Source organism: Ranitomeya imitator, chromosome 3, assembly GCF_032444005.1.
Source record: "Ranitomeya imitator isolate aRanImi1 chromosome 3, aRanImi1.pri, whole genome shotgun sequence".
NCBI classification, from domain to species: Eukaryota; Metazoa; Chordata; class Amphibia; order Anura; family Dendrobatidae; genus Ranitomeya; species Ranitomeya imitator.
In genome coordinates, this window is record NC_091284.1 from 834,729,566 (window position 1) to 834,754,533 (window position 24,968).

Below are 24,968 nucleotides of genomic sequence, written 5' to 3' on the forward strand. Positions count from 1 at the left end.
TTCAAAAATATGAAGAAGCTGCACAAAACACCACATAAAATAACCATATGGCACCGCAAGAGCACACACTTGTATGAAAGTGGGCACTAAAATCAGCAAAAGTAACGCATAAGCCCAAAATAAGGGCAGGGAAAGAGGGGAAGCACCCCCCCCCCCCCTTTTGTTATAACAAACACTGCTGATATGTATAAAAAGGCCCACAGAACAAAGCCATAAGACTTCCCCTGATGAAGCGGTCCTTGTAACTGCGATACGCGTCGGGATCTCCCGCCTGACGAACCTGTTCCTCATTTGGCTGCCTGGCAGCTTTCCCTACTACAGGTTATTTTCTGGGTTACCGACCGTTTATTGCCTTTCTTTGGGTTCTGCCACTTGCAGTGATCTCTATTTCTTTGCCCGCGACCAGCTGCAGGTATATTGGCACATTATTGTCTTATGGCTTTGTTCTGTGGGCCTTTTTATACATATCAGCAGTGTTTGTTATAACAAAAGGGGGGGGGTGCTTCCCCTCTTTCCCTGCCCTTATTTTGGGCTTATGCGTTACTTTTGCTGATTTTAGTGCCCACTTTCATACAAGTGTGTGCTCTTGCGGTGCCATATGGTTATTTTATGTGGTGTTTTGTGCAGCTTCTTCATATTTTTGAACAGTTCGGAGGGGGGAGTTGTGTTGATATTGTCTGTATTTTAAGTGTTTTTAATTTTGTTTCACCAATAAAGTTGTTCTTTTTATATTCATATTGGATGGTGTGCAGAACTTTCTTTAAGTGGCTCCTTTTCTTTTTCTTTTTTTAGTTATATTGGCCACTTATTTCTCCACCCCCGTTGTCTACTATATTTATATTTATGGAGCGTAGTGCGCCAGCCATTCTTGGTATTTGTAAACCTTGAGCAAATACGGACAAGCCCTGGAGAATTAACCCCGCATTTGCCTCTGCTTACCCCTACAAAAGGGTTAACTGTGATAACGGAAAAAGTTATAACAACACTGCACCCCCAAATAGCACACCTCCCCCAAACAGTGCACACCCCCACACTGCACCCCCAAATACCGCACACACCGCACCCCCAAATAGCGCACCCCCCACACTGCACCCCCAAATAGCGCACCCCCCACACTGCACCCCCAAATAGCGCCCCCCCACACACTGCACCCCCAAATACCGCACACACCCCACACTACACCCCCAAATAGCGCACCCCCCACACACTGCACCCCAAATAGCGCCCCCCCACACACTGCACCCCCAAATACCGCACACACCCCACACTACACCCCCAAATAGCGCACCCCCCACACACTGCACCCCAAATAGCGCCCCCCCACACACTGCACCCCCAAATACCGCACACACCCCACACTACACCCCCAAATAGCGCACCCCCCCCACACTGCACCCCAAATAGCGCCCCCCCACACACTGCACCCCCAAATAGCGCACCCCCAACACTGCACCCCCAAATACCGCACACACCCCACACTACACCCCCAAATAGTGCACCCCCAAATAGCGCACCTCCCCCAAACAGTGCCCACCCCCCACACTGCACCCCCAAATACTGCACACACCCCACCCCCAAATAGCGCACCCCACACACTGCACCCCCAAATACCGCACACCCCACACTACACCCCCAAATAGCGCACATCCCCCAAACAGTGCACCCCCCCCACACTGCACACCCAAATAGCGCACCCCCCACACTGCTATATCATGGTTACAGCATCCCCGAGCAGTGGTGCGGCCGCCATCTATAATGCATGCAGCACTATATGGGGGGTGCGAGGAAATGCGCCGTACTGCATAATTCATTGCTGGTGGAGACATCATAATGCAGAAAATAACCACCCACCCCATGCTTCTCAGTTACGGGGGATCTACGGGTGACGCAACATCATGGAGGGGGGATCTACGGGTGACGCAACATCATGGAGGGGGGATCTACGGGTGACGCAACATCATGGAGGGGGGATCTACGGGTGACGCAACATCATGGAGGGGGGATCTACGGGTGACGCAACATCATGGAGGGGGGATCTACGGGTGACGCAACATCATGGAGGGGGGATCTACGGGCGACGCAACATCATGGAGGGGGGGATCTACGGGTGACGCAACATCATGGAGGGGGGATCTACGGGCGACGCAACATCATGGAGGGGGGGATCTGCGGGTGACGCAACATCATGGAGGGGGGGATCTGCGGGTGACGCAACATCATGGAGGGGGGGATCTGCGGGCGACGCAACATCATGGAGGGGGGATCTGCGGGCGACGCAACATCATGGAGGGGGGATCTGCAGGCGACGCAACATCATGGAGGGGGGATCTACGGGCGACGCAACATCATGGAGGGGGGGGATCTGCGGGTGACGCAACATCATGGAGGGGGGATCTGCGGGTGACGCAACATCATGGAGGGGGGATCTGCGGGTGACGCAACATCATGGAGGGGGGGGATCTGCGGGCGACGCAACATCATGGAGGGGGGATCTGCGGGTGACGCAACATCATGGAGGGGGGGATCTGCGGGCGACGCAACATCATGGAGGGGGGATCTGCGGGCGACGCAACATCATGGAGGGGGGATCTACGGGCGACGCAACATCATGGAGGGGGGGATCTGCGGGTGACGCAACATCATGGAGGGGGGATCTGCGGGTGACGCAACATCATGGAGGGGGGATCTGCAGGTGACGCGCTGTCATGGGGGAGACGGGAACCCCTCTGCTACAGCATAACTTTTAAAACTGCCGCCCCAGTGATTGGTCAGTTCGGGAGTTTCGGAGACGTCCATTACTGTTTCTACAGATGAGGAAACATTACATGACGGAACCGGTTCATCGAGTGATTATGGGGCAGAATATAATGTCCTGATCTGGACACAAGAGCCCCCTCCATCAGGAGTCACCGGGAGGAAGAGGAAGGAAGACACTGTATCCGAGTGATGTGTGATACTGACTGCTGAGCCGTGTATCTAATCCTATCCTGTGTGATACTGTCTGCTGAGCTGTGTATCTAATCCTATCCTGTGTGATACTGACTGCTGAGCCGTGTATCTAATCCTCTCCTGTGTGATACTGACTGCTGAGCCGTGTATCTAATCCTATCCTGTGTGATACTGTCTGCTGAGCTGTGTATCTAATCCTATCCTGTGTGATACTGACTGCTGAGCCGTGTATCTAATCCTCTCCTGTGTGATACTGACTGCTGAGCTGTGTATCTAATCCTATCCTGTGTGATACTGACTGCTGAGCCGTGTATCTAATCCTATCCTGTGTGATACTGACTGCTCAGCCCTGTATCTAATCCTATCCTGTGTGATACTGACTGCTGAGCTGTGTATCTAATCCTCTCCTGTGTGATACTGACTGCTGAGCCGTGTATCTAATCCTATCCTGTGTGATACTGACTGCTGAGCCGTGTATCTAATCCTCTCCTGTGTGATACTGACTGCTGAGCTGTGTATCTAATCCTATCCTGTGTGATACTGACTGCTGAGCCGTGTATCTAATCCTATCCTGTGTGATACTGACTGCTCAGCCCTGTATCTAATCCTATCCTGTGTGATACTGTCTGCTGAGCCGTGTATCTAATCCTCTCCTGTGTGATACTGACTGCTGAGCCGTGTATCTAATCCTATCCTGTGTGATACTGACTGCTCAGCCCTGTATCTAATCCTATCCTGTGTGATACTGACTGCTGAGCTGTGTATCTAATCCTATCCTGTGTGATACTGTCTGCTGAGCCGTGTATCTAATCCTATCCTGTGTGATACTGTCTGCTGAGCCGTGTATCTAATCCTATCCTGTGTGATACTGTCTGCTGAGCCGTGTATCTAATCCTATCCTGTGTGATACTGACTGCTGAGCTGTGTATCTAATCCTCTCCTGTGTGATACTGACTGCTGAGCCGTGTATCTAATCCTATCCTGTGTGATACTGACTGCTCAGCCCTGTATCTAATCCTATCCTGTGTGATACTGACTGCTGAGCTGTGTATCTAATCCTCTCCTGTGTGATACTGACTGCTGAGCCGTGTATCTAATCCTATCCTGTGTGATACTGACTGCTCAGCCCTGTATCTAATCCTATCCTGTGTGATACTGACTGCTGAGCTGTGTATCTAATCCTATCCTGTGTGATACTGTCTGCTGAGCCGTGTATCTAATCCTATCCTGTGTGATACTGTCTGCTGAGCCGTGTATCTAATCCTATCCTGTGTGATACTGTCTGCTGAGCCGTGTATCTAATCCTATCCTGTGTGATCCTGTCTGCTGAGCCGTGTATCTAATCCTATCCTGTGTGATACTGTCTGCTGAGCCGTGTATCTAATCCTATCCTGTGTGATACTGACTGCTGAGCCGTGTATCTAATCCTATCCTGTGTGATACTGACTGCTGAGCCGTGTATCTAATCCTATCCTGTGTGATACTGACTGCTGAGCCGTGTATCTAATCCTATCGTGTGTGATACTGACTGCTGAGCCGTGTATCTAATCCTATCCTGTGTGATACTGTCTGCTGAGCCGTGTATCTAATCCTATCCTGTGTGATACTGTCTGCTGAGCCGTGTATCTAATCCTATCCTGTGTGATACTGACTGCTGAGCCGTGTATCTAATCCTATCCTGTGTGATACTGACTGCTGAGCCGTGTATCTAATCCTATCCTGTGTGATACTGACTGCTGAGCCGTGTATCTAATCCTATCCTGTGTGATACTGACTGCTGAGCCGTGTATCTAATCCTATCCTGTGTGATACTGTCTGCTGAGCCGTGTATCTAATCCTATCCTGTGTGATCCTGTCTGCTGAGCCGTGTATCTAATCCTCTCCTGTGTGATACTGACTGCTGAGCCGTGTATCTAATCCTATCCTGTGTGATACTGTCTGCTGAGCCGTGTATCTAATCCTATCCTGTGTGATCCTGTCTGCTGAGCCGTGTATCTAATCCTATCCTGTGTGATACTGACTGCTGAGCCGTGTATCTAATCCTATCCTGTGTGATACTGTCTGCTGAGCCGTGTATCTAATCCTATCCTGTGTGATCCTGTCTGCTGAGCCGTGTATCTAATCCTATCCTGTGTGATACTGACTGCTGAGCCGTGTATCTAATCCTATCCTGTGTGATACTGTCTGCTGAGCTGTGTATCTAATCCTATCCTGTGTGATACTGTCTGCTGAGCCGTGTATCTAATCCTCTCCTGTGTGATACTGTCTGCTGAGCCGTGTATCTAATCCTCTCCTGTGTGATACTGACTGCTGAGCCGTGTATCTAATCCTATCCTGTGTGATACTGTCTGCTGAGCCGTGTATCTAATCCTATCCTGTGTGATACTGTCTGCTGAGCCGTGTATCTAATCCCATCCTGTGTGATACTGTCTGCTGAGCCGTGTATCTAATCCTCTCCTGTGTGATACTGACTGCTGAGCCGTGTATCTAATCCCATCCTGTGTGATACTGACTGCTGAGCCGTGTATCTAATCCTCTCCTGTGTGATACTGACTGCTGAGCCGTGTATCTAATCCTATCCTGTGTGATACTGACTGCTGAGCCGTGTATCTAATCCTCTCCTGTGTGATACTGTCTGCTGAGCTGTGTATCTAATCCTCTCCTGTGTGATACTGACTGATGAGCCGTGTATCTAATCCTCTCCTGTGTGATACTGACTGCTGAGCCGTGTATCTAATCCTCTCCTGTGTGATACTGACTGATGAGCCGTGTATCTAATCCTCTCCTGTGTGATACTGACTGATGAGCCGTGTATCTAATCCTCTCCTGTGTGATACTGACTGCTGAGCCGTGTATCTAATCCTCTCCTGTGTGATACTGACTGATGAGCCGTGTATCTAATCCTCTCCTGTGTGATACTGTCTGCTGAGCCGTGTATCTAATCCTCTCCTGTGTGATACTGACTGCTGAGCCGTGTATCTAATCCTCTCCTGTGTGATACTGACTGCTGAGCCATGTATCTAATCCTCTCCTGTGTGATACTGACTGCTGAGCCGTGTATCTAATCCTCTCCTGTGTGATACTGTCTGCTGAGCCATGTATCTAATCCTCTCCTGTGTGATACTGTCTGCTGAGCCATGTATCTAATCCTCTCCTGTGTGATACTGTCTGCTCAGCCCTGTATCTAATCCTCTCCTGTGGTGCTGTCCGTGGTAGGATTATGTGGTGTGAGTGGTGCAGACTTGCTGATACTTGTAGTGTCTCGGTTGGCCACATGCTCCATGGTGTGACGCTTCTCAGTGAGGACGGATTGTTATTTCCAGCAGATCTTCCCACTCAGGTTTCTCCAGATCCAAAAATACTCCGCAATCTGCTCCCACCGTGTCCTGGTGGGCTGAGCTGGGCGTCATCCCCCCCGCTGGAGTCACAGCCACAGAGACCACCAGGCAGCCCCACATCTCCCCCAAACCAGAAATCACACCAATTCCCTATTAAGCCATTTACAGTGGGTACGGAAAGTATCAGACCCCTTTACATTTTTCACTCTTTGTTTCATTGCAGCCATTTGGTAAATTCTATAAAGTTCATTTTTTCTCATTAATGTTCACTCTGCACCTCATCTACACTGAAAAAAAACAAATGTAGAAGTTTAATTAAAACAAAAAACTAAAATATCACCTGGTCATAAGTCTTCAGCCCCTTTGCTTACATTCTGTCCATTTCCTTGTGATCCTCCTTGAGATGGTTCTACTCCTTCATTGGAGGCCAGTTGTGTGTAATTACACTGATAGGACATGATTTGGAGCGGCGCACACCTGTCTATATAAGACCTCACAGCTCACAGCGCATGTCAGACCAAAGGAGAATCATGAGGCCAAAGGAACTGGCCAAGGAGCTCAGAGACAGAATTGTGGCACGGCACAGATCTGGCCAAGGTTACAGCAGAGTTTCTGCAGGACTCAAGGTTCCTAAGAGCACAGTGGCCTCCATAATCCTTAAATGGAGGAAGTTTGGGACCACCAGAAGTCTTCCTAGACCTGGCCGTCCAGCCAAACTGAGCAATCGTGGGAGAAGAGCCTTGGTGAGAGAGGTAAAGAAGAACCCCAAGATCACTGTGGCTGAGCTCCAGAGATGCAGGAGGGAGATGGGAGAAAGTTCCACAAAGTCACCTATCACTGCAGCCTCCACCAGTCGAGCCTTTATGGCAGAGTAACCCAACGGAAGCCTCTCCTCAGTGCAAGACACATGAAAGCCGCATAGAGTTTGCTAAAAAAAAAACACATGAAGGACTCCCAGACTGTGAGAAATAAGATTCTCTGGTCTGATGAGATGAAGATAGACCTTTCTGGTGATAATTCTAAGCGGTATGTGTGGAGAAAACCAGGCACTGCTCATCACCTGCCCAATACAATCCCCACAGTGAAGCATGGTGGTGGCAGCATCATGCTATGGGGGTGTTTTTCAGCTGCAGGGACAGGACAACAGGTTGTCATTGAAGGAAACATGAATGCGGCCAAGTACAGAGATCCTGGATGAAAACCTCTTCCAGAGTGCTCTGAACCTCAGACTTGGCCGAAGGTCCACCTTCCAACAAGACAATGATGCTAAGCACACAGCTAAAATAACAAAGGAGCGGCTTCAGAACAACTCTGTGACCATTCCTGACCGGCCCAGCCAGAGCCCTGACCTAAACCCAATGGTCATCTCTGGAGAGACCTGAAAATGGCGTCCACCAACGTTCACCATCCAACCTGACGGAACTGGAGAGGATCTGCAAGGAAGAATGGCCGAGGATCCCCAAATCCAGGGGGGAAAGACTTGTTACATCATTCCCAAGAAGACTCCTGGCTGTACTAGCTCAAAAGGTGCTTCTACCATATACTGAGCAAAGGGGCTGAAGACTTATGACCATGGGAGATTTCAGTTTTTCTTTTTTAATAAATTTGCAAAAATTTCTACATTTCTGTTTTTTTTCAGTGAAGATGAGGTGCGGAGTGAACATTAATGAGAAAAAATGAACTTTATAGAATTTACCAAATGGCTGCAATGAAACAAAGTGTGAAAAATGTAAAGGGGTCTGAGTAGGCATATGACAATAACTGGCTGCTGGTTGGGCTAACTGAAGGATCCTTCACCTCTGATGACCCAGAGAGCCCATGTCCGACCTGGCCAAGACCCAATACTAATACCTAGTCCAGATCCTAACCCAACCTTTACTAGTCCAGTCTATCACATGGAACAGTCCGAAAGCCAAGCTCTAGTCACCCGCTACTAATTGTCAATTGTTTAGGCCAAGCTCTAATAGTCTAACACGAATACAAGGTCACACTAAAACAACCTAATACATAGCCCAGTCCTAAGGCCAAGTTCTAGGAGTCCACCACCAGTATATGGTCCAGTCCTAAGGCCAAGCTCTAGGAGTCCACCACCAATATATGGTCCAGTCCTAAGGCCAAGCTCTAGGAGTCCACCACCAATATATGGTCCAGTCCTAAGGCCAAGCTCTAGGAGTCCACCACCAATATATGGTCCATTCCTAAGGCCAAGCTCTAGGAGTCCACCACCAATATATGGTTCAGCCCTAAGGCCAAGTTCTAGGAGTCCACCACCAATATATGGTCCAGTCCTAAGGCCAAGCTCTAGGAGTCCACCACCAATATATGGTCCATTCCTAAGGCCAAGCTCTAGGAGTCCACCACCAATATATGGTTCAGCCCTAAGGCCAAGTTCTAGGAGTCCACCACCAATATATGGTCCAGTCCTAAGGCCAAGCTCTAGGAGTTCACCACCAATATATGGTCCAGTCCTAAGGCCAAGCTCTAGGAGTCCACCACCAGTATATGGTCCAGTCCTAAGGCCAAGCTCTAGGAGTCCACCACCAATATATGGCCCAGTCCTTAGGACAAGCTCTAGGAGTCAAGCATGGATATTTGGCCTCTCCTTAGATCTAGAACATACAATACCACACTTGCCCCAGGTCCAGCGCTCTGCAGGCAGCAGTTTCAGGGGTGGAGGACAAGTACCGTAATTGGAAAGTTTCTCCTTAAGAACTTACAGAACCGGTTTGTCTTGGCCTTATCCGGCTCGGCCAAAACAAACAGGAAACACACGTACAGTGCACTTTCACCAAACACGGAAAGTGGTGACTAAGAGGACAGGTGAACCCGGCTTAACTCCTTCCTAGGCCGCCATTACTACTTCATAACTGCTCACACCAGCGCAGTCACTGGTTACAGCTATTTAAAGGGACAGTACACCTGTAGCAGATCTCCCCTCCCAACAGCTGCGCAGGTGAATACAACCTACGACTTTAATACCGCCATCTTTAGAAGCCTCCAGGAAACTGCATCCAGCCGCGGCTCTAAATGGTTTTATTTAATAGAGAAATCTGCAGAGCTGAACTCGTGATCACCCCAGAGCTTCACGTCACAGAGCCAAGAGGTGCGGAGCAGACACACCATACAGCCGGGCTCTAGAGCCGCCCGTCTACAGGGCACATAGCTTGTAGTGCAGCTAATGACTGACAGGGGGCGCCGCGGCTTCCAGATCAGGGAGCGGTGAGCTGGAGGAGTGGGACAGTCATCACACGTCACTGCCACATCATGGAGGACAGATGGGGGGAGTCATTACACTGCGGGTGTGCGGAGCCCCCATAGCAGGGGGTGTAGTGTACGGGGCACGACACACTGACATCACACATAGGACGCATGCCAAGAAGAGCTGCCAGGTCATAAGCCACACAGTGAGGAACACAGCCGGCGCCATGAGCGTGCCACACACTCACATCATACATACACTCACCCACACACATCATATACCATACTGCTACATACACACACTGCTACATACACACACACTGCTACATACACACACTGCTACATACACACACACTGCTACATACACACACACTGCTACATGCACACACACACACCACACTGCTATATAAACACACATCATATACCATACTGCTACATACACACACTGCTACATGCATACACACACATCATACTGCTACATACACACACATCACATCACACTGCTATATACACACATCATACACACACTCACCTACACACATCATATACCATACTGCTACATACACACACACTGCTACATACACACACTGCTACATGCACACACACACTGCTACATACACACACACACACACCACACTGCTATATACACACACATCATACATACACTCACCCACACACATCATATACCATACTGCTACATACACACTGCTACATACACACACTACTACATGCACTCACCCACACACAGTGCGGCCAGAGAGGAAGAGTCACACATCATATACCATACTGCTACATACACACACATCACACTGCTATATACACACACATCATACATACACTCACCCACACACATCATATACCATACTGCTACATACACACATCACACTGCTATATACACACATCATACATAAACTCACCCACACACATCATATACCATACTGCTACATACACACATTGCTACATGCACACACACACATCACACATCATACTGCTATATACACACATCATACATACACTCATCCACACACAGCGTGGCCAGAGAAGAAGAGGCCACACACATCATATACCATACTGCTACATACACACACACTGCTACATACACGTCACACATCATACTGCTACATACAGACACTGCTACATACATGTCACACATCCTTTACCACACTGCTACATACACACTAAATACCATATTGCTACATACACACGTCACACTGCCATATACACACATCATATAGCATACACACATCACACTGATTCATACATCTGTCACACATCATACACGTCACACATCCTATACCATACTGCTAAATACACACCAAATACCATATTGCTACATACGCACATCTTATACCACACACACATGCCATACTGCTATATACGCACACATCATACTGCTACATACATACGTCACACACCATACACACAATAGTATACTGCTACACACACCATACTGCTACATACACACGTCATACATCATACTATACTCACATCATAAGTCATATACACACATCATACTGCTACATACACACCACACATCATACACACATAATACTGCTATATACATCCAACACACACAATGCTACATACACACATCACAGTGCTATATACACACACATCATATACCATACACACGTCATACATCATGCTAATATATACACGTCACACATCATATATTACACACACACATAATACCCAAAAATAAACTACTCACTAGTCACACATAACATGGATACACACATATCACAGCTCCAGAAGTAAAGTACACACTTGTCCTACTAATTACTGATCCACTCATCCTGCTGATCTATGACGCAGCCACACACAGCGCACAGCACACAGCACACAGCGCACAGCGCACAGCGCACAGCACACAGCGCACAGCGCACAGCACACACAGCGAACAGCGCACAGCACACAGCGCACAGCACACACAGCGCACAGCGCACAGCGCACAGCACACAGCCCCCCGCGGCAGGAATCACACACATCACTCAGAGTCTGCCCCGGTACAGAACCACACACCTGTCCCACTGATACATCCACACATCACACAGATAACACTGCTCCAGGAGCAATCACACATGATACTGATACTCTTTATTCTTTACTGTTGGGGCAGCACTGTGTGACCCTTCACCTCCTCCTGCACACGGGGTCCGGTCCCAGCAGATTACACGGCGTTCCCTAAACCAACTTTATACATACCGGACAGAAAATCACATTCTGACAACTGCCGACCTAAATTTACTGAAACCAAAATGTCCCGACAGGAAAGGCAACAGGTGGAGGCGGCTACAACTACTCCTGTCCAAGGATCACAAGAGATCTCCTCTCTAGATACATTGCACACACCACCATCTATCCTGCGCAGACACATAGTAACGGCACAGATGAGACGAGATCCATGGGATCTATTAGGACAAGTGGAATATGACCTGGCCGATACATAGCCAAGATGGGAACTGATACAATGTAACAAGTGAGCTCACAGCCGCACTGATACATTGTACCAAGCGGATCCACCAGAAATAATGGGCACTGATACATTGTACCAAGCGGATCCACTAGAAATAATGGGCACTGATACATTGTACCAAGCGGATCCACTAGAAATAATGGGCACTGATACATTGTACCAAGCGGATCCACTAGAAATAATGGGCATTGATACATTGTACCAAGTGGATCCACTAGAAATACTGGGCACTGATACATTGTACCAAGCGGATCCACTAGAAATAATGGGCATTGATACATTGTACCAAGTGGATCCACTAGAAATAATGGGCACTGATACATTGTACCAAGCGGATCCACTAGAAATAATGGGCATTGATACATTGTACCAAGCGAATCCTCCAGAAATAATGGGCACTGATACATTGTACCAAGCGGATCCACTAGAAATAATGGGCACTGATACAATGTACCAAGCGGATCCACTAGAAATAATGGGCACTGATACATTGTACCAAGCGGATCCACTAGAAATAATGGGCACTGATACATTGTACCAAGCGGATCCACTAGAAATAATGGGCATTGATACATTGTACCAAGCGGATCCTCCAGAAATAATGGGCATTGATACATTGTACCAAGCGGATCCACTAGAAATAATGGGCACTGATACATTGTACCAAGCGGATCCACTAGAAATAATGGGCATTGATACATTGTACCAAGCGGATCCTCCAGAAATAATGGGCATTGATACATTGTACCAAGCGGATCCTCCAGAAATAATAGGCATTGATACAATGTACCAAGCGGATCCACTAGAAATAATGAGCACTGATACATTGTACCAAGCGGATCCACTAGAAATAATGAGCACTGATACATTGTACCAAGCGGATCCACTAGAAATAATGGGCACTGATACATTGTACCAAGCGGATCCTCCAGAAATAATGGGCATTGATACAATGTACCAAGCGGATCCACTAGAAATACTGGGCACTGATACATTGTACCAAGCGGATCCACTAGAAATAATGAGCACTGATACATTGTACCAAGCGGATCCACTAGAAATACTGGGCACTGATACATTGTACCAAGCGGATCCACTAGAAATAATGGGCACTGATACATTGTACCAAGCAGATCCACTAGAAATAATGGGCACTGATACATTGTACCAAGCAGATCCAGCCCCCAGAACACAGTAATATAAGGACATGATCCACTGAAGCCCGGTCCGGGGCAGCCGGGGGTCCTCACCTTGATCTTGTGCAGCGCCCGCTCCTCCTCCAGGATCTGCACCCACACCGTGATCCCGGACTTGTTGTAGGTCAGGGTCCATCCGGCCTCAGAGTGACACTCCGTCCTGAAGTTCTCAAAGTCCTGGTCATCTGGGATCTGGACGCTGTCCCTGGCCATGGAGCTGGATGCTGGGGGTCCCTCACAGAGCACTGGCAGGTCTGGAGCTCTGCGCATCCATATGGCGGAGCCTGGAGGCAGCGGAGCCGGTTGTTCTGGACCAGCAGGTGCAGCAGGAGGACCGGTGGGCTCGGCAGTCACCACCTGCGGATCCCCTGGAGATTGGCGGGGGATGCGGAGACCTCCAGCGGAGGAGCCTGGAAGAAAGGGATGGAATGGATCATGGATGATGCCTTTATTTCTATGTACACAGAGGGCCCCCTCCCACACCATGCACACACCCCCAGCACATCTGGCGGCCTCTGGGTCCTACTGCCGGCAGCTCCCAGCACGCAGGCTGCACTCAGACAGCTGGCAGCAGAGCTGACACTCCATCCAGGCCTGGGCGCTGCGCCTTTAATTCTGCGCCGTTCTCGCAGGCAGGAACACGGGGTGCTGGATATTAAAGGGCACTACACCGCAAACTTTGTGTTCTCCATCGTGACGGAGCGGTGCGTACAGTCCATATCCAACACATATAGAGAAATAGGCCAATTCCTGCTGACCTAGTGGGTAAGAGCGCCGGATTCTGGTGACTACATAGGAACATATCCTTTCCTTGGCAATCTTGGTGGCTAAATGGGCAAGACTTTAGCTCACTCACCCGGCTCCTGATAACCAAGTCTTTGGGCCCAGGTGACCAAGTGGGCAAGTGTTCAATCCCTGGTGACCAAATGAGCAACAGTTCTATACAAATCCCTTGTGAGCAAGTGGTCAAATATTTGGTCCCTAAGTAGGCAAAAATGTCTAGGATTACTGGCTGCCATCAGACTAGGAACCGTGGAAGGGAAAGGGTTAATATATCCCCCCCCCCTGTAGTACTAGAAATCCCAGCCTGCCCACCAATCACATCAGAGATCGATTCAGGGATGGGGGTGTCATTATTAGTATACAGATAATAATCCGGGGTATACTCCCAACATCCTGCATCCCTGTATATGTGCCAGTGCTCACTGTAGCGCTGCATTCTATTCATGAACCAGACGGCTCAGGATGAGCACAGCCAGAAATCCTCACCAGTAAGCGAGCTGCACCTGTAGTGACGACCTGTGTGAAAGGTTATGGAATATCTCTTTAAGAAGAATTCCGCACCTTCCAGTGAAATCTCAGCCCAAACCGGTAAAACCTGTGCAGCATCGGAAAATAATGTCAGTACACCCTGAGAACCGCGCTGAGCGGCCACGTCACTCCTGTGCCGTCACCTGTCCACCATTACCAGCGCAGCGCCAACCTGCAGGGATTAGTCATTAACCCCATGTGTGCCATGCTCCTATTAGGTGCAGCTGGAATCAGTGACTCCAGCTCAGCTGCACTGTCTACTGGAGTCTGTGGTGGTCTGAATAAACCCCGTCTTACCAGAGGCTCAGCTTCCTGCTCTGTCCTCCATGCTGTACACTGCAGCTCTGCTCTATTATCATACACCCTGTGCCTCCAGCTCAGCTGCACTGTCTACTGGAGTCTGTGGTGGTCTGAATTCACCCCCTCTTACCAGAGGCTCAGCTTCCTGCTCTGTCCCCCATGCTGTACACTGCACCTCTGCTCTATTATCACACACCCTGTGCCTCCAGCTCAGCTGCACTGTCTACTGGAGTCTGTGGTGGTCTGAATTCACCCCCTCTTACCAGAGGCTCAGCTTCCTGCTCTGTCCTCCATGCTGTACACTGCAGCTCTGCTCTATTATCACACACCCTGTGTCTCCAGCTCAGCTGCACTGTCTACTGGAGTCTGTGGTGGTCTGAATTCACCTCTTGTCTTACCAGAGGCTCAGCTTCCTGCTCTGTCCTCCATGCTGTACACTGCAGCTCTGCTCTATTATCACACACCCTGTGCCTCCAGCTCAGCTGTACTGTCTACTGGAGTCTGTGGTGGTCTGAATTCACCCCGTCTTACCAGAGGCTCAGCTTCCTGCTCTGTCCCCCATGCTGTACACTGCACCTCTGCTCTATTATCATACACCCTGTGCCTCCAGCTCAGCTGCACTGTCTACTGGAGTCTGTGGTGGTCTGAATTCACCCCCTCTTACCAGAGGCTCAGCTTCCTGCTCTGTCCCCCATGCTGTACACTGCACCTCTGCTCTATTATCATACACCCTGTGCCTCCAGCTCAGCTGCACTGTCTACTGGAGTCTGTGGTGGTCTGAATTCACCCCGTCTTACCAGAGGCTCAGCTTCCTGCTCTGTCCTCCATGCTGTACACTGCAGCTCTGCTCTATTATCACACACCCTGTGTCTCCAGCTCAGCTGCACTGTCTACTGGAGTCTGTGGTGGTCTGAATTCACCCCGTCTTACCAGAGGCTCAGCTTCCTGCTCTGTCCCCCATGCTGTACACTGCACCTCTGCTCTATTATCATACACCCTGTGCCTCCAGCTCAGCTGCACTGTCTACTGGAGTCTGTGGTGGTCTGAATTCACCCCCTCTTACCAGAGGCTCAGCTTCCTGCTCTGTCCTCCATGCTGTACACTGCAGCTCTGCTCTATTATCACACACCCTGTGTCTCCAGCTCAGCTGCACTGTCTACTGGAGTCTGTGGTGGTCTGAATTCACCCCCTCTTACCAGAGGCTCAGCTTCCTGCTCTGTCCTCCATGCTGTACACTGCAGCTCTGCTCTATTATCACAAACCCTGTGACTCCAGCTCAGCTGCACTGTCTACTGGAGTCTGTGGTGGTCTGAATTCACCCCCTCTTACCAGAGGCTCAGCTTCCTGCTCTGTCCCCCATGCTGTACACTGCAGCTCTGCTCTATTATCATACACCCTGTGACTCCAGCTCAGCTGCACTGTCTACTGGAGACTGTGGTGGTCTGAATTCACCCCGTCTTACCAGAGGCTCAGCTTCCTGCTCTGTCCTCCATGCTGTACACTGCAGCTCTGCTCTATTATCACACACCCTGTGTCTCCAGCTCAGCTGCACTGTCTACTGGAGCCTGTGGTGGTCTGAATTCACCCCCTCTTACCAGTGGCTCAGCTTCCTGCTCTGTCCCCCATGCTGTACACTGCAGCTCTGCTCTATTATCACACACTCTGTGCCTCCAGCTCAGCTGCACTTTCTACTGGAGTCTGTGGTGGTCTGAATTCACCCCCTCTTACCAGAGGCTCAGCTTCCTGCTCTATCCTCCATGCTGTACACTGCAGCTCTGCTCTATTATCATACACCCTGTGTCTCCAGCTCAGCTGCACTGTCTACTGGAGTCTGTGGTGGTCTGAATTCACCCCCCCTCTTACCAGAGGCTCAGCTTCCTGCTCTATCCTCCATGCTGTACACTGCAGCTCTGCTCTATTATCATACACCCTGTGTCTCCAGCTCAGCTGCACTGTCTACTGGAGTCTGTGGTGGTCTGAATTCACCCCTTGTCTTACCAGAGGCTCAGCTTCCTGCTCTGTCCCCCATGCGGTACACTGCAGCTCTGCTCTATTATCACACACCCTGTGCCTCCAGCTCAGGTGCACCGTCTACTGGAGTCTGTGGTGGTCTGAATTCACCCCCCCTCTTACCAGAGGCTCAGCTTCCTGCTCTGTCCTCCATGCTGTACACTGCAGCTCTGCTCTATTATCACACACCCTGTGCCTCCAGCTCAGGTGCACCGTCTACTGGAGCCTGTGGTGGTCTGAATTCAACCCCTCTTACCAGAGGCTTAGCTTCCTACTCTGTCCCCCATGCTTTACACTGCAGCTCTGCTCTATTATCACACACCCTGTGTCTCCAGCTCAGCTGCACCGTCTACTGGAGTCTGTGGTGGTCTGAATTCAACCCCTCTTACCAGAGGCTCAGCTTCCTGCTCTGTCCCCCATGCTGTACACTGCAGCTCTGCTCTATTATCACACACCCTGTGCCTCCAGCTCAGCTGCACTGTCTACTGGAGCCTGTGGTGGTCTGAATTCACCCCCCCTCTTTCCAGAGGCTCAGCTTCCTGCTCTGTCCTCCATGCTGTACACTGCAGCTCTGCTCTATTATCACACACCCTGTGCCTCCAGTTCAGCTGCACTGTCTACTGGAGTCTTTGGTGGTCTGAATTCACCCCCTCTTACCAGAGGCTCCGCTTCCTGCTCTGTCCCCCATGCTGTACACTGCAGCTCTGCTCTATTATCACACACCCTGTGTCTCCAGCTCAGCTGTACTGTCTACTGGAGTCTGTGGTGGTCTGACTTCACCCCGTCTTACCAGAGGCTCAGCTTCCTGCTCTGTCCCCCATGCTGTACACTGCAGCTCTGCTCTGTTATCACACACCCTGTGTCTCCAGCTCAGCTGCACTGTCTACTGGAGTCTGTGGTGGTCTGAATTCACCCCTTGTCTTACCAGAGGCTCAGCTTCCTGCTCTGTCCCCCATGCTGTACACTGCAGCTCTGCTCTATTATCACACACCCTGTGCCTCCAGCTCAGCTGCACTGTCTACTGGAGCCTGTGGTGGTCTGAATTCACCCCCTCTTACCAGAGGCTCAGCTTCCTGCTCTGTCCTCCATGCTGTACACTGCAGCTCTGCTCTATTATCATACACCCTGTGTCTCCAGCTCAGCTGCACTGTCTACTGGAGCCTGTGGTGGTCTGAATTCACCCCCTCTTACCAGAGGCTCAGCTTCCTGCTCTGTCCTCCATGCTGTACACTGCAGCTCTGCTCTATTATCATACACCCTGTGCCTCCAGCTCAGCTGCACTGTCTACTGGAGCCTGTGGTGGTCTGAATTCACCCCGTCTTACCAGAGGCTCAGCTTCCTGCTCTGTCCTCCATGCTGTACACTGCAGCTCTGCTCTATTATCATACACCCTGTGCCTCCAGCTCAGCTGCACTGTCTACTGGAGTCTGTGGTGGTCTGAATTCACCCCGTCTTACCAGAGGCTCAGCTTCCTGCTCTGTCCTCCATGCTGTACACTGCAGCTCTGCTCTATTATCACACACCCTGTGCCTCCAGCTCAGCTGTACTGTCTACTGGAGTCTGTGGTGGTCTGAATTCACCCCGTCTTACCAGAGACTCAGCTTCCTGCTCTGTCCCCCATGCTGTACACTGCAGCTCTGCTCTGTTATCACACACCCTGTGCCTCCAGCTCAGCTGCACTGTCTACTGGAGTCTGTGGTGGTCTGAATTCACCCCCTCTTACCAGAGGCTCAGCTTCCTGCTCTGTCCTCCATGCTGTACACTGCAGCTCTGCTCTATTATCACACACCCTGTGTCTCCAGCTCAGCTGCACTGTCTACTGGAGCCTGTGGTGGTCTGAATAAACCCCCTCTTACCAGAGGCTCAGCTTCCTGCTCTGTCCTCCATGCTGTACACTGCAGCTCTGCTCTATTATCATACACCCTGTGTCTCCAGCTCAGCTGCACTGTCTACTGGAGTCTGTGGTGGTCTGAATTCACCCCCTCTTACCAGAGGCTCAGCTTCCTGCTCTGTCCCCCATGCTGTACACTGCAGCTCTGCTCTATTATCATACACCCTGTGTCTCCAGCTCAGCTGCACTGTCTACTGGAGTCTGTGGTGGTCTGAATTCACCCCCTCTTACCAGAGGCTCAGCTTCCTGCTCTGTCCCCCATGCTGTACACTGCAGCTCTGCTCTGTTATCACACACCCTGTGTCTCCAGCTCAGCTGCACTGTCTACTGGAGCCTGTGGTGGTCTGAATTCACCCCCTCTTACCAGAGGCTCAGCTTCCTGCTCTGTCCCCCATGCTGTACACTGCAGCTCTGCTCTATTATCACACACCCTGTGCCTCCAGCTCAGCTGCACTGTCTACTGGAGCCTGTGGTGGTCTGAATTCACCCCCTCTTACCAGAGGCTCAGCTTCCTGCTCTGTCCCTCATGCTGTACACTGCACCTCTGCTCTATTATCACACACCCAGTGTCTCCAGCTCAGCTGCACTGTCTACTGGAGTCTGTGGTGGTCTGAATTCACCCCCTCTTACCAGAGGCTCAGCTTCCTGCTCTGTCCTCCATGCTGTACACTGCACCTCTGCTCTATTATCACACACCCAGTGTCTCCAGCTCAGCTGCACTGTCTACTGGAGTCTGTGGTGGTCTGAATTCACCCCTTGTCTTACCAGAGACTCAGCTTCCTGCTCTGTCCTCCATGCTGTACACTGCAGCTCTGCTCTATTATCATACACCCTGTGCCTGCAGCTCAGCTGCACTGTCTACTGGATAAAGAACACAAGTGAACGTTCCATACGCGTCTTGCTCTCTTGCTCTGTCTATGCAATCATTGTAATTTTTGGAAATTTTTAGCACGGTGTGGTGGCGCAGTGGTTAGCACAGCAGCCTTGCAGCGCTGGAGTCCTGGGTTCAAACCCCACTAAGGACAACATCTGCAAAGAGTTTGTATGTTCTCTCCGTGTTTGCGTGGGTTTCCTCCGGGTACTCCGGTTTCCTCCCACATTCCAAAGACATACTGATAGGGAATTTAGATTGTGAGCCCCATCGGGGACAGTGATGATAATGTATGCAAAAATGTAAAGTGCTGCGGAATATGTTAGCGCTATATAAAAATAAAGATTATTATTATTATTATTATAATGGACTTAAAATAAAGAGAGAATGATTTTACCAGACGCTGGAACAACAAGCTGTCTGTTCCTGGAGTGTATTATCTGGAGTGGATCTGGTGTTCCGGGCAAGCTGGACTCCAAGTACTAGGTGAGCTAGTTACATGGGACTGCAGATAAACAGGTCAGTATACAAAAATGGATCAGACACTGTAAAGGCTATGTGCACAAGTCAGGATTTCTTGCAGAAATTTCCTGAACAAAACCGGACATTTTCTGTAAGAAATCTGCATGCGTTTTTTTCACGTTTATTTGCAGATTTTTCCAGAGGTTCCCAATGCAATAATATAGTGGAAAATTTGCAAAATTAATGAACATGCTGCGTTTTTTACTGCGATGCGTTTTTCTCGCGGAAAAAAACGCAACATATGCACAAAAATTGCAGAATGCATTCTAAATGATGGGATGCATATGTATGCGTTTTTAATGCGTTTTTATTGCGTTTTTATAGCGGAAAAAATGCGGAAAATCCAGAACGTGTGCACACAGCCTAAGGCAGTAAAATATTGTCAGAATAGTGACTGCAGCTCTGGATGTGACTGGAGGATAAGACACAATGTATGTCAGAATAGTGACTGCAGCTCTGAAAGTGACTGGAGTATAAGACACGATGTAACAGCAGAATAGTGACAGCAGCTCTGGAGGTGACTAGAGGTTAAGACTTGAAGCAATCTGTTACCAGCGGTGTACCCTTGTAATGTGGTTGGCGCTAGTTCACATGTAACATTTTTGATGCACTTGTTTCTGCATGAAACTGTGGTCAAGAAACCGCAGCCGACATTTTGTGCATCTTTTATGTTGTTTTTGCTGCGGTGTTTTGTGCTTTTCTTCTGCTAATGTCTCCGTCACACGTTTGGTCACAGTCAGCTTTTCTATCAGTTTTTCTGGTGCTTTTCCGGCTTCTCCCGAGACCGTCCTGGCGGCAGGATGACGACCGAGCGCGATCCCAGCTCTTTTCATACACATAGATTTACATTAGGGAATAATACTTGGATCCCTCAGTCCCAGGAATAAACCCCCCATGTGAACAGCCCCCTAGACTGTCATCAGTCCAAGGAATAAACCCCCCATGTGAACAGCCCCCTAGACTGTCATCAATCCAAGGAATAAACCCCCCATGTGAACAGCCCCCTAGACTGTCATCAATCCAAGGAATAAACCCCCCATGTGAACAGTCCCCTAGACTGTCATCAATCCAAGGAATAAACCCCCCATGTGAACAGCCCCCTAGACTGTCATCAGTACAAGGAATAAACCCCCCATGTGAACAGCCCCCTAGACTGTCATCAATCCAAGGAATAAACCCCCCATGTGAACAGCCCCCTAGACTGTCATCAATCCAAGGAATAAACCCCCCATGTGAACAGCCCCCTAGACTGTCATCAGTCCCAGGAATAAACCCCCCATGTGAACAGCCCCCTAGACTGTCATCAGTCCTAGGAATAAACCCCCCATGTGAACAGCCCCCTAGACTGTCATCAGTCCAAGGAATAAACCCCCCATGTGAACAGCCCCCTAGACTGTCATCACTCCAAGGAATAAACCTCCCATGTGAACAGCCCCCTAGACTGTCATCAGTCCTAGGAATAAACCCCCCATGTGAACAGCCCCCTAGACTGTCATCAGTACAAGGAATAAACCCCCCATGTGAACAGCCCCCTAGACTGTCATCACTACAAGGAATAAACCTCCCATGTGAACAGCCCCCTAGACTGTCATCACTACAAGGAATAAACCTCCCATGTGAACAGCCCCCTAGACTGTCATCACTACAAGGAATAAACCCCCCATGTGAACAGCCCCCTAGACTGTCATCACTACAAGGAATAAACCTCCCATGTGAACAGCCCCCTAGACTGCCATCAATCCAAGGAATAAACCCCCCATGTGAACAGCCCCCTAGACTGTCATCACTACAAGGAATAAACCTCCCATGTGAACAGCCCCCTAGACTGTCATCACTACAAGGAATAAACCTCCCATGTGAACAGCCCCCTAGACTGTCATCACTACAAGGAATAAACCCCCCATGTGAACAGCCCCCTAGACTGTCATCACTACAAGGAATAAACCTCCCATGTGAACAGCCCCCTAGACTGTCATCAATCCAAGGAATAAACCCCCCATGTGAACAGCCCCCTAGACTGTCATCAGTACAAGGAATAAACCCCCCATGTGAACAGCCCCCTAGACTGTCATCAATCCAAGGAATAAACCCCCCATGTGAACAGCCCCCTAGACTGTCATCAATCCAAGGAATAAACCCCCCATGTGAACAGCCCCCTAGACTGTCATCAGTACAAGGAATAAACCTCCCATGTGAACAGCCCCCTAGACTGTCATCAATCCAAGGAATAAACCTCCCATGTGAACAGCCCCCTAGACTGTCATCAATCCAAGGAATAAACCCCCCATGTGAACAGCCCCCTAGACTGTCATCAGTCCAAGGAATAAACCCCCCATGTGAACAGCCCCCTAGACTGTCATCACTACAAGGAATAAACCTCCCATGTGAACAGCCCCCTAGACTGTCATCACTACAAGGAATAAACCCCCCATGTGAACAGTCCCCTAGACTGCCAACAATCCAAGGAATAAACCCCCCATGTGAACAGCCCCCTAGACTGTCATCACTACAAGGAATAAACCCCCCATGTGAACAGTCCCCTAGACTGCCAACAATCCAAGGAATAAACCCCCCATGTGAACAGCCCCCTAGACTGCCATCAATCCAAGGAATAAACCTCCCATGTGAACAGCCCCCTAGACTGTCATCAGTACAAGGAATAAACCCCCCATGTGAACAGCTCCCTAGACTGTCATCAGTCCAAGGAATAAACCTCCCATGTGAACAGCCCCCTAGACTGTCATCAGTCCAAGGAATAAACCTCCCATGTGAACAGCCCCCTAGACTGTCATCAGTCCAAGGAATAAACCTCCCATGTGAACAGCCCCCTAGACTGTCATCACTACAAGGAATAAACCCCCATGTGAACAGCCCCCTAGACTGTCATCAATCCAAGGAATAAACCCCCCATGTGAACAGCCCCCTAGACTGTCATCACTACAAGGAATAAACCCCCCATGTGAACAGCCCCCTAGACTGTCATCACTCCAAGGAATAAACCTCCCATGTGAACAGCCCCCTAGACTGCCATCAGTCCAAGGAATAAACCTCCCATGTGAACAGCCCCCTAGACTGTCATCACTACAAGGAATAAACCCCCCATGTGAACAGCCCCCTAGACTGTCATCACTCCAAGGAATAAACCTCCCATGTGAACAGCCCCCTAGACTGTCATCAATCCAAGGAATAAATCTCCCATGTGAACAGCCCCCTAGACTGTCATCAATCCAAGGAATAAAACTCCCATGTGAACAGCCCCCTAGACTGTCATCAATCCAAGGAATAAACCCCCATGTGAACAGCCCCCTAGACTGTCATCAATCCAAGGAATAAACCCCCCATGTGAACAGCCCCCTAGACTGTCATCAATCCAAGGAATAAACCCCCATGTGAACAGCCCCCTAGACTGTCATCAATCCAAGGAATAAACCTCCCATGTGAACAGCCCCCTAGACTGCCATCAGTCCAAGGAATAAATCTCCCATGTGAACAGCCCCCTAGACTGTCATCAGTCCAAGGAATAAACCCCCCATGTGAACAGCCCCCTAGACTGTCATCAATCCAAGGAATAAAACTCCCATGTGAACAGCCCCCTAGACTGTCATCAATCCAAGGAATAAACCCCCATGTGAACAGCCCCCTAGACTGTCATCAATCCAAGGAATAAACCCCCCATGTGAACAGCCCCCTAGACTGTCATCAATCCAAGGAATAAACCCCCATGTGAACAGCCCCCTAGACTGTCATCAATCCAAGGAATAAACCCCCATGTGAACAGCCCCCTAGACTGTCATCACTACAAGGAATAAACCCCCATGTGAACAGCCCCCTAGACTGTCATCAGTCCAAGGAATAAACCCCCCATGTGAACAGCCCCCTAGACTGTCATCAATCCAAGGAATAAACCCCCCATGTGAACAGTCCCCTAGACTGTAATCAATCCAAGGAATAAACCTCCCATGTGAACAGCCCCCTAGACTGTCATCACTCCAAGGAATAAACCCCCCATGTGAACAGCCCCCTAGACTGTCATCACTACAAGGAATAAACCCCCATGTGAACAGCCCCCTAGACTGTCATCAATCCAAGGAATAAACCTCCCATGTGAACAGCCCCCTAGACTGTCATCACTACAAGGAATAAACCCCCCATGTGAACAGCCCCCTAGACTGTCATCAATCCAAGGAATAAACCTCCCATGTGAACAGCCTCCTAGACTGTCATCAGTCCAAGGAATAAACCTCCCATGTGAACAGCCCCCTAGACTGTCATCACTACAAGGAATAAACCTCCCATGTGAACAGCCCCCTAGACTGTCATCAATCCAAGGAATAAACACCCCATGTGAACAGCCCCCTAGACTGTCATCACTACAAGGAATAAACCTCCCATGTGAACAGCCCCCTAGACTGTCATCACTACAAGGAATAAACCTCCCATGTGAACAGCCCCCTAGACTGTCATCAGTCCAAGGAATAAACCCCCCATGTGAACAGCCCCCTAGACTGTCATCACTACAAGGAATAAACCTCCCATGTGAACAGCCCCCTAGACTGTCATCAATCCAAGGAATAAACCCCCCATGTGAACAGCCCCCTAGACTGTCATCAATCCAAGGAATAAACCCCCCATGTGAACAGCCCCCTAGACTGTCATCAGTCCAAGGAATAAACCTCCCATGTGAACAGCCCCCTAGACTGTCATCAGTCCAAGGAATAAACCCCCCATGTGAACAGCCCCCTAGACTGTCATCACTACAAGGAATAAACCTCCCATGTGAACAGCCCCCTAGACTGTCATCAATCCAAGGAATAAACCCCCCATGTGAACAGCCCCCTAGACTGTCATCAATCCAAGGAATAAACCCCCCATGTGAACAGCCCCCTAGACTGTCATCAGTCCAAGG

General features: G+C 49.7%; 1 protein-coding gene across 5 annotated transcripts in view; it reads right to left on the reverse strand.

Moving 5' to 3' along the window:
- The window catches only part of STARD10 (StAR related lipid transfer domain containing 10), a 113,620-nt gene that overhangs the window by 51,652 nt on the left and 37,000 nt on the right, over positions 1-24,968 (reverse strand). For 4 of the 5 annotated variants that reach the window (XM_069759498.1, XM_069759499.1, XM_069759500.1 and 1 more), the window contains one exon: positions 13,212-13,567. In XM_069759498.1, the coding sequence (XP_069615599.1) occupies positions 13,212-13,567 (356 nt within the window). Of the gene's footprint in view, positions 1-13,211; positions 13,568-13,651; positions 13,812-24,968 lie in introns of those variants that run through there. The other variant, XM_069759503.1, reaches the window with a different exon arrangement.